At 37.8% G+C, this 18224-nt stretch overlaps 1 protein-coding gene across 1 annotated transcript in view; it reads left to right on the top strand.

Moving 5' to 3' along the window:
* Positions 1-18224, top strand: part of LOC115631598 (roundabout homolog 2) — a 71157-nt gene that overhangs the window by 23012 nt on the left and 29921 nt on the right. The window contains exon 2 of the mRNA XM_030528398.1: positions 15066-15259. Within this exon, the coding sequence (XP_030384258.1) occupies positions 15066-15259 (194 nt within the window). The remainder of the gene's footprint in view (positions 1-15065; positions 15260-18224) is intronic.

An 18224-nucleotide genomic window follows, 5' to 3' on the forward strand; every position in this document is an offset into this window, starting at 1 on the left:
ACATCATCAATTAACACCATTGGAAAATTGTCGCGAATTATCTTCTCATTAAGTTTTCTATAATCGCAGCAAAGTCTTTTTGAGCCATCCTTCTTGGCGACAAGCACCACAGGGGAAGCGTATTCGGACACACTATGTCGAATTATCCCCTCCTTTAACCAATCCCTGATCTGCCTATCGACTTTCTCATTGTCCACGAAAGGTAAACGTCTAGGTCTTTGACGGACTGGTACTTCATCTGACAATATTATTTTCATTTCGACAGGGCTTCTTTCTGGTTTTACTGGGCTATAATTTTCTACCAATCTCCCTATTTTTGACTTCATATCACGGTTCAAATGCGACAGCTCTATTCCTCGTGAAAACTCTTCGATAACATTGGTAGACAGTATTTGACGGAACGCATTTTCCAAATCATTTATTGAACTCGCTGATTCTGAAGGCCTGGTCCCTTGAGTATCACTATGTTGAGTGAACTCTAAGTCACGGCTTCCCTTTGCCAAACTACTGCTAATTGCTTTTTCCGATGAACTGATTCCTTCCATAACCTGGCACCCTTCACTTGTCGAATGAAAGAACACTCCTTTTTTTCCTATGCTCGCACTGACAAAATCGAGAACATCACTTCCGATCACACCTTCGTACAGCGTATCATCGTCACGGACTATGTGAAAACACATTTCCAAAGGAGCATCGTCCAACTTAGTGACCACATTAAACGAACCCAATGTATAGATTTTCTTGCCTCCTATTCCGATCAATTCTTTTACATCATTTTTCAATGCAACTGGGAAAATCTTTCTGTAAACTTTCTCGCTCATCGTACAAATATCGCTGCCAGAATCAAACAATGCAGTGATCTCTATATTACCGATGGCAACATTTTTAAAAGCCCGATTGAAACTGGTCTGAGAAAATTGCTGGACATTCGACATTTTCTTCTCCCTTTCCATTCTTGGACCTTTTGCTTCGCATTGATTTGCCTTGTGGCCTAGCTGATTGCAATTGAAACACTTGACGGCATTTTCTTTGCAATCCTTTGCAATATGGTTGTTACCTCCACATTTGAAACAACGCCTATTGTCCTTGATTTGAATCGAACTATTCTCAAATTTTGATTTTGTCTTTAGTGTACTTCCTTGATTCGAACTGATCTTTTCATAAATTTTAAGTTGCTCACGAAACTCCTTGAAATTGTTTGCTTGGTATAAGCAGCTCTTGTTTTGCTTGGTATCTTGAATGCCTTCAATAATATATTCAATAATGCTTTCTTCATCTAACTGGGATTGACTTGCCAAAGTACACATACTATAGAAATATTCAATTAAGCTTTCCTTATGACTCTTCTTCCTATTTTCCAATAACTTATGGAGCTGCTTTGCTGTTAACTTTTCACTAAATTCACGTTTTAGTGCTTCCTTCAGAGAATTCCAATCATTAATACCGGATTGACTACTCAAAAATAATTTCGCTGCACCTTTTACTAATGTCCTGCCATAAACAAACTTTTGTAAATCATTCCAATTCACTGTTAAAGCATTAAGTTCAAAATCATGCAACCAATCATCAACTTCCGGAGAGCCATTGCCAGTAAATGCTAAAAGGGAATCTTCGATGTCTCTTAATGTGAACGCCATATTTACCGAACTATCCACTGCTGCTTCGTTTACTGGATTTAAAACTTGAGCGTCTTCTGTCTGTTCGTCCCCAGTTATGTTAATCGTTTCTTCATAAATAGATTCCTCGTTTTCGTCTTGATCGAATCCAAAATAGGACAATAGTCTTTCCTGTAAAACTGCTTTAGCGCCTGAATGCTTCAACTGTAACTCTTTCAATTTTTCCTTCAACTCTGCCACTGTTAAGCTTAAAATTTCGTCGCGTTGCATATTACAATATTAGCTTATTTTAAAGTCTGTGAATTAAATTTACATTAAATAAAGTTTAAGTTGAGTCCGCTTGCTTAATTTGCTACACCATGCATTTCTTCTATATGATCAATACTTGCGTATACAGACATCATATGTGAATACACACAAACAGATGGTGCTTTTTCTTCTTGGTCTTCTTTACGTCGTTCGCAGGGAATACAAGCCGCACGTGGCCGTGCGAATGGCCACTGGTATTGTTCGTCGTCTGTTGCTTTCCTCTATGTTCGCAATGCGGGCGAAAACGAATAATGTCGGTTTTCGCCTTTCTTGGTCTGTAGATCCGTCGTTTTCTCCTTTCCTTAACGTTCGCTATTCTTTCGTTCGCCTTGCACGAAAACGAATAGCGTCGTTTACATCTTCTTTACTCTTTACTTTCGTTGTTTGCTGATTTCCTCTACTTTCGCAATGCGGACGAAAACGAATAATGTCGGTTTTCGCCTTTCTTGGTCTGTAGATCCGTCGTTTTCTCCTTTCCTTAACGTTCGCTATTCTTTCGTTCGCCTTGCACGAAAACGAATAGCGTCGATTAAGTCTTCTTTGCCTTCTATTTTCGTCGTCGTTGTGATTTCTCTCTGCTCTGCTTCTACTGTTTGCTACAGTACCTTCGTCTTTGCGTCGTACTGTAGCCTCGTCGTATTTTAGCTCTTCGTCGTTAGCTACTTCTTCGTTCTACACTTTGGACGAAAACGAATGGCGTCATTTTACGTCCTCTTTACTGCGTTTAGCAATGCTGATTCTCTGCATCTGTTTTCGTCTGATCTTCGTTGCGTCGTTCGTGATAATTTCACAATGTTGCGCAAAACTTAGTGGTTGGCAACTTATACATACACGTACACACACATTAAATGCTTCATTTGTACAATTTCTTAATGTTAATTTATAATTTGCACATTCACTTGTGGTTCTATCCCGGACGAGCCCCCAAAATTGTAGGGATCTTTAGTGAGTTCCCTACGAGTGAGTAAAAATCTGCTCCAGAAACTCCGTCAATAATAAGTACACCACACGTCGTCGTTTTAATCAATTGAGTACAATATTTATTCATGTGCAAATTAAATCAAATTAAATTAAAGTTTATTCATAACTTGTTCACAACGTCTGCTCGCTTCCGAAGTCAAACTCTTACTACTAAAACGATATACTTTCTTAGACTACCCTGGACTGACCACCCCGATAGTCCGATGATTATCTGCTGGTTCAAGAGCTGCCAACCCTACATATATGTGTGTCGTTAGTGGATATCACTAGATTTTTCAGATCTAAACTAAAAGGAGTATTTATGTTTACTTATTTGGCGGACATTCTAGACGTTTGAGACTTTGGGCAACTTAGCATCTGATATGTCAACCATCAAACTTTTAATTCAGAGGAGACATTATATAGATATTATTTATGTAGGGTTGGCAGCTCTTGAACCAGCAGATAATCATCGGACTATCGGGGTGGTCAGTCCAGGGTAGTCTAAGAAAGTATATCGTTTTAGGAGTAAGAGTTTGACTTCGGAAGCGAGCAGACGTTGTGAACAAGTTATGAATAAACTTTAATTTAATTTGATTTAATTTGCACATGAATAAATATTGTACTCAATTGATTAAAACGACGACGTGTGGTGTACTTATTATTGACGGAGTTTCTGGAGCAGATTTTTACTCACTCGTAGGGAACTCACTAAAGATCCCTACAATTTTGGGGGCTCGTCCGGGATAGAACCACAAGTGAATGTGCAAATTATAAATTAACATTAAGAAATTGTACAAATGAAGCATTTAATGTGTGTGTACGTGTATGTATAAGTTGCCAACCACTAAGTTTTGCGCAACATTGTGAAATTATCACGAACGACGCAACGAAGATCAGACGAAAACAGATGCAGAGAATCAGCATTGCTAAACGCAGTAAAGAGGACGTAAAATGACGCCATTCGTTTTCGTCCAAAGTGTAGAACGAAGAAGTAGCTAACGACGAAGAGCTAAAATACGACGAGGCTACAGTACGACGCAAAGACGAAGGTACTGTAGCAAACAGTAGAAGCAGAGCAGAGAGAAATCACAACGACGACGAAAATAGAAGGCAAAGAAGACTTAATCGACGCTATTCGTTTTCGTGCAAGGCGAACGAAAGAATAGCGAACGTTAAGGAAAGGAGAAAACGACGGATCTACAGACCAAGAAAGGCGAAAACCGACATTATTCGTTTTCGTCCGCATTGCGAAAGTAGAGGAAATCAGCAAACAACGAAAGTAAAGAGTAAAGAAGATGTAAACGACGCTATTCGTTTTCGTGCAAGGCGAACGAAAGAATAGCGAACGTTAAGGAAAGGAGAAAACGACGGATCTACAGACCAAGAAAGGCGAAAACCGACATTATTCGTTTTCGCCCGCATTGCGAACATAGAGGAAAGCAACAGACGACGAACAATACCAGTGGCCATTCGCACGGCCACGTGCGGCTTGTATTCCCTGCGAACGACGTAAAGAAGACCAAGAAGAAAAAGCACCATCTGTTTGTGTGTATTCACATATGATGTCTGTATACGCAAGTATTGATCATATAGAAGAAATGCATGGTGTAGCAAATTAAGCAAGCGGACTCAACTTAAACTTTATTTAATGTAAATTTAATTCACAGACTTTAAAATAAGCTAATATTGTAATATGCAACGCGACGAAATTTTAAGCTTAACAGTGGCAGAGTTGAAGGAAAAATTGAAAGAGTTACAGTTGAAGCATTCAGGCGCTAAAGCAGTTTTACAGGAAAGACTATTGTCCTATTTTGGATTCGATCAAGACGAAAACGAGGAATCTATTTATGAAGAAACGATTAACATAACTGGGGACGAACAGACAGAAGACGCTCAAGTTTTAAATCCAGTAAACGAAGCAGCAGTGGATAGTTCGGTAAATATGGCGTTCACATTAAGAGACATCGAAGATTCCCTTTTAGCATTTACTGGCAATGGCTCTCCGGAAGTTGATGATTGGTTGCATGATTTTGAACTTAATGCTTTAACAGTGAATTGGAATGATTTACAAAAGTTTGTTTATGGCAGGACATTAGTAAAAGGTGCAGCGAAATTATTTTTGAGTAGTCAATCCGGTATTAATGATTGGAATTCTCTGAAGGAAGCACTAAAACGTGAATTTAGTGAAAAGTTAACAGCAAAGCAGCTCCATAAGTTATTGGAAAATAGGAAGAAGAGTCATAAGGAAAGCTTAATTGAATATTTCTATAGTATGTGTACTTTGGCAAGTCAATCCCAGTTAGATGAAGAAAGCATTATTGAATATATTATTGAAGGCATTCAAGATACCAAGCAAAACAAGAGCTGCTTATACCAAGCAAACAATTTCAAGGAGTTTCGTGAGCAACTTAAAATTTATGAAAAGATCAGTTCGAATCAAGGAAGTACACTAAAGACAAAATCAAAATTTGAGAATAGTTCGATTCAAATCAAGGACAATAGGCGTTGTTTCAAATGTGGAGGTAACAACCATATTGCAAAGGATTGCAAAGAAAATGCCGTCAAGTGTTTCAATTGCAATCAGCTAGGCCACAAGGCAAATCAATGCGAAGCAAAAGGTCCAAGAATGGAAAGGGAGAAGAAAATGTCGAATGTCCAGCAATTTTCTCAGACCAGTTTCAATCGGGCTTTTAAAAATGTTGCCATCGGTAATATAGAGATCACTGCATTGTTTGATTCTGGCAGCGATATTTGTACGATGAGCGAGAAAGTTTACAGAAAGATTTTCCCAGTTGCATTGAAAAATGATGTAAAAGAATTGATCGGAATAGGAGGCAAGAAAATCTATACATTGGGTTCGTTTAATGTGGTCACTAAGTTGGACGATGCTCCTTTGGAAATGTGTTTTCACATAGTCCGTGACGATGATACGCTGTACGAAGGTGTGATCGGAAGTGATGTTCTCGATTTTGTCAGTGCGAGCATAGGAAAAAAAGGAGTGTTCTTTCATTCGACAAGTGAAGGGTGCCAGGTTATGGAAGGAATCAGTTCATCGGAAAAAGCAATTAGCAGTAGTTTGGCAAAGGGAAGCCGTGACTTAGAGTTCACTCAACATAGTGATACTCAAGGGACCAGGCCTTCAGAATCAGCGAGTTCAATAAATGATTTGGAAAATGCGTTCCGTCAAATACTGTCTACCAATGTTATCGAAGAGTTTTCACGAGGAATAGAGCTGTCGCATTTGAACCGTGATATGAAGTCAAAAATAGGGAGATTGGTAGAAAATTATAGCCCAGTAAAACCAGAAAGAAGCCCTGTCGAAATGAAAATAATATTGTCAGATGAAGTACCAGTCCGTCAAAGACCTAGACGTTTACCTTTCGTGGACAATGAGAAAGTCGATAGGCAGATCAGGGATTGGTTAAAGGAGGGGATAATTCGACATAGTGTGTCCGAATACGCTTCCCCTGTGGTGCTTGTCGCCAAGAAGGATGGCTCAAAAAGACTTTGCTGCGATTATAGAAAACTTAATGAGAAGATAATTCGCGACAATTTTCCAATGGTGTTAATTGATGATGTTTTGCTCAAACTTCAAGAAGGACGTATTTTCACTACATTGGACTTGTCTAATGGTTTCTTTCATGTCCCGGTACATGAGGATTCTCGTAAATATACTTCTTTCGTCACACAAAGTGGACAATATGAATTTAATTACGTACCATTCGGGATTTCTAATTCACCCCCGGTCTTTATGAGGTATATATTTGCTGTTCTAAGACCATTGATAGACGACGGTACATTGATCCTATATATGGACGATATCATTATTCCATCAAAAGATGAGCAAGAAGGACTCAGAAAGTTAGAGAAGGTATTGTGCCTCGCAGAGATTTCAGGATTGCGCATTAAATGGGGAAAATCTCAGGTGTTACAGCGCAAGGTGAATTTTTTGGGCTACATAATAGAAAATTCAACAATAAGACCATCTAAAGAGAAGACTTCGGCAGTTGAAAGCTTTCCAATTCCGAGAGACCGGAAACAAGTTCAACGTTATTTGGGCCTCACATCTTATTTCCGTAGATTTGTTAAGGATTTTGCTGTCGTTGCCAGACCACTGACAAATCTGATGAAGAAGGATGTTTGTTTCAAAATGGGCGAGGAAGAGTTAGCAGCATTCAATCAGTTAAAAGTTTATTTATCCTGTTCCCCTGTTTTAAAACTGTTTGATCAGAAGGGCTATACAGAAGTTCATTGCGATGCAAGTATGTATGGGTATGGTGCCATACTCTTACAAAAGGACTCGGAGGACCAAAGTCTCCACCCGGTAGAATATATGAGTCGTAAGACAACCCCAGCTGAAGAAAAGTATCCTTCATACGAGCTTGAAGTACTCGCTATAGTGCAGGCTCTTAAGAAGTGGAGAGTTTATTTGCTTGGTAGAAAGATAAAGATCGTTACTGACTGTAATGCTTTTGCGTTAACGATGAAGAAGCAAGATGTTCCAGTGAAGGTATCTCGTTGGGCCATATTTCTGCAGGACTTCGATTATGAAATTGAGCATCGTTCAGGGACAAAAATGAAACACGTCGATGCATTGAGTAGAGTGCATTGTTTATTGTTGGCAGATTCACTAAGACACCGAATAAAGCAAGCTCAGCGTCAGGATGAGTGGATAGCAGCAATTTGTAAAGTGTTAGAGTCCGGTACTTACGACGACTTTTATTTGAAGTATGAAATCTTGCACAAGGACCCAGTTAAGGAATTGATTGTAATACCAACCAGGATGGAAAACGAAATCATAATGACAGCTCATCGTCAAGGGCATTTTGGTGTTAAAAGAACTACCGATTTAGTGCAGCGAGAATACTTTATTCCAGAGTTGTTAGGGAAAGTAGATAGGATTGTTAAGTCTTGTGTAGAGTGCATTGTGAGTGACGCGAAATTTGGAAAGAAAGAAGGGTTTTTGAATGTAATCGACAAATCTGATGAGCCTTTGCAAACATATCATATCGACCATATCGGACCGATGGAGTTGACTAGGAAACAATATAACCACGTTTTAGTAGTTGTCGACGCTTTTTCTAAATTTGTTTGGCTTTATCCAACAAAGAGTACAGGCGCCGATGAGGTGGTTGACAAGTTGCAGAAACAGGGCGAAGTATTTGGAAACCCAAAGCGCGTGATCACCGATAGAGGTACCGCATTTACTGCACACGTGTTTGAGGAATATTGTAAGGAACAGAGTATCCAACATTTGCTGATAGCGACAGGAGTGCCGCGTGGTAATGGACAGGTGGAGCGAATTAATAGGGTGGTCACTACTATGTTAACCAAACTTTGCGCAGAGGATCCGAAAGCCTGGTACAAGCATGTAGGTAGGGTACAATCGTTTATAAATTCCACCCCTCCGAGAAGTACTAAGATATCTCCATTTAAGATTCTGACAGGCATACAAATGAGAACCAAGTATGACAGTGATATAGAAAAGCTTGTAGAGGAAGAGTATATTTTGGAGTTGCAGCAGGAGAAAGAAGATATTCGCAAGACAGCTAAAGAGAACATAGCACAAATACAAGATGAAAATCGCAAGTTATTCAACAAGTCCCGAAAGCCAGAAAAAGAGTACCAAGTCAATGATATGGTCGCTATCAAGCGTACCCAATTTGGCGCCGGATTGAAGCTGAAGGGAAAATTCTTGGGTCCTTATGTTGTGACGCGTAAACTAAGACATGGCCGGTACATTGTTGAGAAAGTGGGCGATGGTGAAGGGCCATTAAAGACCAATACGCTGGCAGAGTATATGAAAATGTGGTCTCCATCATTCGGGTCGAATAATGAATCAGGACGGCCGAATGTAGGGTTGGCAGCTCTTGAACCAGCAGATAATCATCGGACTATCGGGGTGGTCAGTCCAGGGTAGTCTAAGAAAGTATATCGTTTTAGGAGTAAGAGTTTGACTTCGGAAGCGAGCAGACGTTGTGAACAAGTTATGAATAAACTTTAATTTAATTTGATTTAATTTGCACATGAATAAATATTGTACTCAATTGATTAAAACGACGACGTGTGGTGTACTTATTATTGACGGAGTTTCTGGAGCAGATTTTTACTCACTCGTAGGGAACTCACTAAAGATCCCTACATTTATTTTATGACATATTTTGAAATATTAACTTTCTTTTCGATGTTATTTGAATTTATTAGCAATTAATTAGAACTGCAAGCTTGTCCCATTAGAAATGTCCTTCGCGAGTAAGAATGTTAAATATAAAGGTACTTATGTGAATTTATCATAATCTGAAATCTAATCGAAATCTAATCCATTTTATTTAAATATTATATACAAGTATTACTAGATTTTTAAGTCAAATAAAGTTTTTGTTAAGTAAATGGGATCATGCCATGGCCAGCAGCCTCGCATGATAGAATTGTAGTCAAAAATTCGTATAATTCAGTTCAAATATAGTCAGGTGTTTTTTGTCTTCATTATAATTTATAAAAATGAATGATTGAATGATTGAATGATATCAATGAACACCGAAGAAAGCTATTGCTGCTACTGTTCCTCCTCTTTAGTGATATCAGAGCAGCGTTATAGAAATATAGCGGCGCATTAGTTTTAGTTAGTGCTTTGTTCGAAGTAAAATCCAACAAATTATCGTAGTAGATAGATTAAATTCCATCTATCATCAGGTCTAGAAACACAACTCGTCCTACTTTTAAAATTGTAGAATAGAAACTGCACTCTATAATTAGAAATTTTTTTGTTACAGCCTAACTATTGATACCTTCAAACAGAGCTAAAATTGTTAAGATAATTCAAACATGGTTGAACTGAAGATTTATTCTTACTAACGATTTCATTCAACGTGCCAAAAATTATTTTTGTAGGTAAATGTTATTTAAGTATCTAAATACATGTTCTACATAAAGAAGGAATCAAATGTGTCTTTTCATAATGCCTTATTTTGGTCAAACATCCCACAATTAAGTAAACTTGTTTGCATTGCTGTTGCTGAAAATAATTTCTATTTAATGACAATTGTTTGCTTTTATAAATTATTACTTTATTAGTTTAGCTTAAATGCTTACTGAGAGATTGCATTACAGTTCGCGATTTAAAGCTTTCTTCATTTCTCTTGCACACCAACGGGCGTTTCTCAAGTCTGCCGAAAACTTATTTATGAATCTTTAAACATTTCCTCCATCCATATACATCAGTGTATGCTTGAGATATAAAGTTGGTGCTCTCGCCAGCAGCAATCTGTCAGCGACAAGACATAAATTTCAATTTTCATGCTATAACTGAACAATTTACAGCAACATATGCGGCGAAAGCAAAACTTTATTCATATCGTTACAAGCTTATGTATGTGCATATGTTTATCGACATATCACTATGTGTGTGCTTAAGCGCGAGTTTTCACCATTTGCACCCTATACACACACATATATACTATACTATATATATCCATTCACACACACACACAGGCAGGCGTAGACACCCTCATAGAAATGCGTTGCGTGAAAATTGATATGTCAGGATATGTTGGAATATTGAAACATTATTGAATAAAATCCGAGGAACATTTCAAATGCAATGCAGGCGGCAAAAAGTTGTTATCGTTGCTATAGTTGTTGTTGTTGTTGCTGTTCTTGTTCTTGTTTTTGTTATTGTTGATTGCATTGCGCACAGCAATAACAAAAGCAGCAACAACAATAACACAGCTCGAGGCAAAAGTTGCATGTCATGCAACAGACGTTGCACATTCGCCGACAGGGGAGCGAAGTTTGAGTTGAGGGGCAAAAGTTGCGTTGTTAAGGACTTGACTGGAAGAGAATTGTTTTGAGGTCGAGGAGCAGTTGCAGTCAGACATGTTGCATGTTTTGCTGGTGCGGCACAAATGGCAAACAAGACGCTTGTCAATGTTATTTCAACAATGAAAATACAGAAAATACATTTAATATACATATATACCCATATACAAGGATGTGTGCAAGTTATGGGCACCAAAAATCAACACGCAAGCAAAAGAATAAATAAATTTTCAAGCGAGTAACAAGGGGAGAAAAGAAAAAACCAAATTTCGTACGAAAATCGACCAAAAATGTTCAATTTGGAGGGTTAAATGTCGCCTGTGGGTGGTTCCTTTTTCGCCTTGCTGTTCCTGTTTGACTTTTTCGGGGAGGTTGTATTTAAAAGTTGTTGTTGCACGGCTTTGGTCTCTTTTTATTTATACGAGTATGTGTCTTTGCTGACCAGACGACAGGCACAGGGGCTAAAGCGGCCATGGGTTGTGCCCTGCGGTGATGTTCAACACCTAAAAAAGGTTGTTTTTATAAATGGTTCACCCAAAGAACAGGGGTCCAGCTAAATATGAATAACAGAGTGAGGGCGGCAGGCATGTGTAGACGGGCTTTTGTTTTTGTTTGTCTAACGCTTGATTTCGCAGTTTGTACAGCAAAACTTTTGTTTGTAAAACATTGCGAAATTAAAGCAATTGAAGCATACATAAGAGAGTAATTTGTACACTTCTAAAAATATAATTTGTCTTCTACTATTAGGTATTTGGTTTGCCAGATTGTAACTTCGAAAAGAGTTTTTAATTTATACAAAAGTTGTCTTCTTTGTAGTACTAAAATACTTGTAGATTTAAGATAATAAATTTTCTCTTGATTTTTTATGCCTGATGTATTCTCGATAAGACATTTTGCCTTTTCTTTTAAAAAGGTGCCGCTAAGGACCTATTATGACAGCAGCGTAGTTGCAATAATTTCAAGGTTATGAGGAAATGTAATAAGTGTATAAATTATCAGATCTTAAATAAATATTATAGATTTACAAAGAATAACATACAACTTATGGGCATTACTCAAAACTTTTGATGAATTTCTTCATTCAAAACATTATTTAATTGTCGATTGTTAGCAATAGTTTTGACATAAACTCTTATAGATAGTTCTTGTCCCCTATAACGGTCTCTAAAGAATAAGCTAATTGTATCCTCAGTAGCAAACATATCCCAAGTCGCATAAGATTCCTAATGCCTAGTATTTTACTTTGTTTCGTAACCAAAATTTTCCCTTTAATCGACCTTCAGTTATGGTATTAGTGGGTTTTAAGAAAGTGCCCCCTTTGCTTCACAATTCTTATTGTTTTTGGCTTAAGAGTTGGTAAAATACATGAATTATCTTTCTTATAAATTATTCATATATTGTGTCTAATGGATAGCCTTTGAAAGCATTTCTTATTTAGGTGCTAATGCATTTGTAAGCCATCTTCAAATGACCTTTGTGGTCATAACCATAAAAACTCCTTTCATCGACGATCAGCCAATAGAAATAAGTTTATTCATTTGTTTTAATTTTCATAAGGCGACTCTCTTCGGTCATTTTGCTGAGTGTGCAGAGTTTTGAATATTTAGTAAATAATTCAATTAGCAACTCAAATTGCATGCATCTTTAACGAGCGTCCATAAGGCCTAGAGGCCTACTAATTTACTTTTAATTGCATGCCAGCTAGCATATATTATAAAGTAAAAGTTGGCATATAGGGAACGTTAACAGCAACAAGGACAATAAAAAATATTGTAACGACATGGCAAAATGTACGAAATTTGCATGAATTGCTAAAACGGCAAAGGCATTTCCACGCTTATGCAAAATGCAAAACCATCTCTGGCCCCCCTCTCAGATATTTGATGTGAACAACTATGTTTGTGTGCCAGCGAAAAGGCTGCCTTATATAGCTGGAAACGAAGAAGAAGAAGAATAAGAGGAGGAAGTGATGAGGGAGTGTAGTGTGGGTCATAGAAAATGCCTGAAGAAATTGCATGAGCAAGTAGTAGAAAAGGAGAACTGGGTTTCACTTAACAAGCAAAATATTTGCAGCAATTTCCTTAAACATTTTCTTTTTGTTAGCCAGCCAAGAATTACATGGTAGCATGTGGTGTGCGTGTGTGTCTGTATATATGTGTGTGTGTAATAACACACATTTGCATTGTTGCTGTTGTTGGCAACGTACTTGCATAGTTTGTTGCCTTTTGCCAGCGGCCAAAAAAACACATAACATCTCACACACAAGCATACAAACACACAAACACACATACACACACATGCGGACACACATAAAAACAATGCATTGGCTGACTAGCTCAGTGCCTGCCTGCCTGCTTCCTGCCAGCCATCCTGGGTTGTTTGGCTGGCACTTTTAACGCTTTTAAGACGCGCCACTTGCTTACGTTGCATACTTTAAGGCGCCATAGAAGTGGCAGTGCGGCGTCGCCTGCGGCATTGCATCGCCTTCTCCCCCATTTCACTTTTGCATCATCAATCAAAGGCCGTACGTTCAGAAATTGCAGCTTCTACACTAGTACTAGTTGTTGTGTTTGCTGTTCTTGTTGTTGTTGTTATTGTTTTAATTATAGCTTTTTCGGGTCTTAATTGTTTTAGTAGCATACTTTAAGGCAATTTTCATGTGCTGTGCTGTGCGATACTGTGCCAAAATTTATGCGAAACTATGTTAGGCTGGTAAGTAACTTCAACTTCAGCATGGACTTGGGCGATAATTAAATTTAACCGGACATAGCGATGTAAAGTTTGTTGTTAGCCCCAACAAGCTTAAAAATACACACACTTATACATACTTGTATTCTCGTATATATAGTACGTTAGGAAGTAAACAAGACTATGTATGTCAGTGGATAAAGTGGCTGAAAAAGTGAAGGAAAATACTTTTCATAGTTTTGTGTAGTTTTGGTTCGTATGCGCAAATTAAGGGATCAATTTCATGCACTTTCCGCATAGCTCAGATATTTTGAAAGTACTTTTTGTGTTGCACAATTTAATTAAAATATTTATTCTCTGAAAATGAGAAGAGAGAAAGAAACATAGTGTTTGCTTTTACTGCAGTTTGTGGGGAAATACTTGAGCAGCACTAGAGATCGATTATTTTATTCGTGAATTATGATATAGTTTACGATGTGACTAAACTTTAGCTTACCTTTTTAACATTGGTTGGTTTCTTTACAATAATGACATTAGTTATATAAGGAGGTTTATAACCTCGATTCTTACATACTAAAATGCTGCAAGGACTGTTCGCACTTTTTTAGCAGTTGGTTTCAGAAGAATATTTTATATTTTAGATGTTAGTTTATCGGTCAATTGCAACTAAGTATTACATTAAAGCTTCAGCGAATCTTTAGAGATTGGTTCAGCCGTTCGGAATATTAAATCCTCTTTGGAGCCTTCAAGTGCTGATGCGATATTTAAGAATGCTGTCCCGTTGCATCATCGCACCCAAGCAAGTTTTGTTTAAGAGTTGATACACTAATTCTAATTCATCTTAGAGCCTACGTAAGAAAATGATTATAGCAATAAAGCAAGGTCTTATAAGTGTCGAATTTTTACAAAATTGTGCTGCTAAAGTCAGTCTCATGATTAATTTAGAGTTGATGAATTGCCATATGATGATCCCTGGGTCATATATAAAGTTTTGATGTATTAGCTGTTTAATATACAAATATAGAGAATGTTGAATGCTTGCTTTTGTTGTCAAATCATTTTCACATTCTTCAATTAATTAAATAGCTTTAGAACCAATTTAAAGAGGAGACTTCACAAGACACTTTTGCAAAACAGTTCTCTACTTTGGTGGGCGTGCATGACTCCTATTTAAAAATTAGTCAACCGTTGCCTTATCTGGCTTGCCAGATATATAACCGCCATTATTTAAGGTGCACAACCCCTGGCAAAGCGAATTAATTCCGCCAGCTGGCATTATGCAAACAAAACTGAAGGGAAAAAAACTACTTTTTTGCCCTGACAGTCCATGCAAATCTAAACAAATTAATTCTAAACTAAACCTTTGAGCACTAAACACTGTCAAGCAGCCAAGCAGTCAACAGAAACGGTAGCAACAACATTTCATTGCAATGCAACTGCAACTTCATTTGCAACGTCAACTGCAATGCGCATTAACATTGTTTTCATTTGCCAGTGAGCTCACTCTTCATTTCTTCTTTTTTATCCCCCGCTTTCTTTTCTGCATTTTACAAACCGCTGATGACGCAGCGGAAAAGGCAATGCACCGCCTACCCCTCCGCCGACCTCAAGCAGCACTCTGTGTAATTTTTGTTAAAATCGTTTTTCTTGCTCATCCATTTCTACTTTCAGGTTCACATCCGCCACGAATAGTGGAGCATCCCATAGATACGACGGTGCCGCGACACGAGCCAGCAACGCTTAATTGCAAGGCGGAGGGCTCCCCGACGCCAACAATTCAATGGTATAAGGATGGGGTGCCGTTGAAGATACTGCCGGGATCTCATAGGATAACCTTACCGGCGGGTGGATTATTTTTTCTCAAGGTAAGTAAGAATGCTGTAGCAGTGTGGGTATCATAGACACCGGTTAGTGGTTCGAGTTCATTTTCCATAAAAACAAGTCGAACTGATTGTGTTTCCGTGTCAAGAATTTCTTGTTCTGAGATTTAATAATCGTTGGAGTCTAAAGAGAATAAATTTAAATGATTGCGAAAGTCGGGAATTATATTCATTGAAAATATATGTTTTATAAATAAATAAAATATGAAATAATTTAATAGACTATCAAGATATTTCAAAGAAGTGGATTCTTAATAATTCCAAAAAGTTTAGCACATTATTAAAACACATACTTCAAGCTATATCTTCTTAAATAGTGCAACGAAATTGTATGTAGCAGATTTTAACATGGATCAAAATTTTGTGGCACTTTGTAGATTTTAAGTTAAAGTAATAACATATTTGAGTTCCTATCTATGTTCGAATATACAAGTATATCTGATCGCATTTCCCATTTCCAGAGGCAAATTAATTAGCCTCATTCGTCGAAACAAATTAGGTTGGAAATAAATCCATGCGGATTGTAAGATTTTCTCATTTATTAAAGAAATTGATGAAATTAAAAAAACCCTTTTAATTGCTTTTACATTTATTTTTTTTACATAATTTTAAAGTTTAGAAGTGTTTCCTGGAAAAGTGAGACCTAAAGTCATTACTGAAATGGTGTTCATTTATTTTTATCAACCTGTTATCGATGTGAAAACATTTTGATATATTTTGGAACAATTGATGAACTTTTCACTCTGAAGCGAGAATATTCAAAATATTTATGCATTTATGGAACAGGATTAGCATCGTAACAGATTGTATATATTTTCCATGCAATATATGTCCGAGTAGATAATGCTTAAAATGATGACTAGCGGCTAATTGGAAAGATACTTTGTTTCGATGCACTTCAATCTCGAACCACGGTGCATCGCTCAACGCGAAAATGAGCCTGCGGCATTGCAGTGCAGTATTTACATTATTTCAGTTGGAGTGATATTTTTTTTCTGCATGCATAATTATTATTTTACCTTGCGCTTTCATTCATAATGTGAGCGCGGAGAGCGAGAATGAGTGAGAGAAGGGGCAGGCAAAGGGTGGATAAAGTGGAGCAAGGGATATGCTTTTCATTTTGCCACGCCATCTGTTGAGTGATGAACAAACTAATTGCTTTTTTTCTTCTGGAGCGCCTGTTGAAAAAATATTTTGCCAGGAATTTTACTTGGCGGTGGCAATGTCGGCGGCGGCGAACAACTTCATTAACGTAAGGTAAACAAACATAAAGACGAAACGGATGGGCGGACGGCTGGGACAAGATAGACAGACAGACACACAGGCAGTCAGCAGCGGATGAAAACAGACAAATAAAGACAAACGGAAGTTGGCATGCAGCGCAGCAAAAGTCAGATGCCTGATGCCTGATGAGGTCGACAGCGACTTCTGTGTCGAGGGTATGTGTGAGTGTGTGTAGAAGACAAAGACGGCTCATAACATAAGCTCGACCAGGGGCAAGTTTGAATTTTGCGCCCCATTTATATAATTCTAGATTGTGCCAGCAAAATAATCTAATCTAGAGATTGGTTGGTTTTTATGTCATTCGCAATACGTTGAAACAAAAAGTTACTTTTTAATATCAATATTGCAGAAATACTATATCGAACTGAAATGAACAAAAAGTAAAATGTATTTTGCTTTAATTAAAGATATACCAGTATGATCCATAGTGCATTTTCGAAGATTCTATTGATTCGTTTAATATATAAATAAATTCATAAAATAAATTTATTAAATGCATTAAGCCTAGTATTTACCTCAAAGATTTTCTAGAGAGTAACTCTGTAAATGCTTAAAGGGGATAGTGCCTCTGATTTCCCTCCCTAGATCGAAACAGTTTTTTATTTATTTTATATAATGGTAAGGAATTTGATATATTAAGGATCTCTTTCAGAAATCCAGAACTTTTGAGTTTTTTGTGCATAGTTTATTATTTCAAATTGGTTCAGTTGTCTGTCCAAATCTATTTTGTAACACTAAACAGCCATCATTACCTACAAATACTCGAAACTTTCAAGGTAATTTCCTTTAGCCTGAGAAACAAGGCACGAAAATGATAAAGATCCCAGAGCCCAGACCCCTACAATTTTCACCCCTACAATTTTGATATGCCGTAAGGTATGTTGGTGGGCCAATCAACAATTAATATGATTAGCCCATCCAGCTTGTTAGAGATAAGTAACTCTTTAAGCTGACTTATCGACTTTAGCGCCCCTTCAAAGTGGCGCCCAAGACAAATACCCCCTATGATCAGCCAACAATCGCTGCTACTAGAACAGCAGCACTCAGCAATTTACGACTCGCAAAAGTGAATGGCAATGGCGCGTTGATTATGCTGATGATGCGATGCAGATGGGAGCCTCAGTCTGGGTTTCATTTTCAGTCGCCTGCCTTGCCACTTTTCACACTCGATCTGCATAGTTGACAGTCTGTATGTCCGTCTCTTCTTAATATATAGTATATATATGTGGGCACCCTTGCTTATGCATTTGTATTTGTTTATGTGAGTGTATTTGTTTATCACTTAAGTGCAAAAAAGGATTCACAGTCGCTGTCGGTCCTCTCAGGCTTTGGCTTCCGTTTTGAAAATGTTTCTTTTTTCATCGTCGCCTTTGCCGCCATCGTCTATTGCGCTCGTTGATGGCTGCAACAGCACCAGTCGCACCAGCAAAGTCCTGGTAACGAGTTTTAAATGAATTAATTCCACGGCTGCTCGAGCCACCTTCCCAGAGTTGTCGCCTGCAGTCGTTAGTTGGCACTGTCCTTGTGCCTGCTTTCCTTGCTATTATTTTTGCCATTTCGACTGTGGCCACATAAATATTTCAGGCTTAACGTTGTGGCATTTTGTGTCTGTGTAGCGTGAAAACTTTTTGGTTATGGCCACATAATATCTGGCCTAGGTAAACTA

The sequence above is a fragment of the Scaptodrosophila lebanonensis genome, unplaced genomic scaffold (assembly GCF_003285725.1).
Source record: "Scaptodrosophila lebanonensis strain 11010-0011.00,11010-0021.00 unplaced genomic scaffold, SlebRS2 tig00001412-arrow-pilon, whole genome shotgun sequence".
Lineage (NCBI taxonomy): Eukaryota > Metazoa > Arthropoda > Insecta > Diptera > Drosophilidae > Scaptodrosophila > Scaptodrosophila lebanonensis.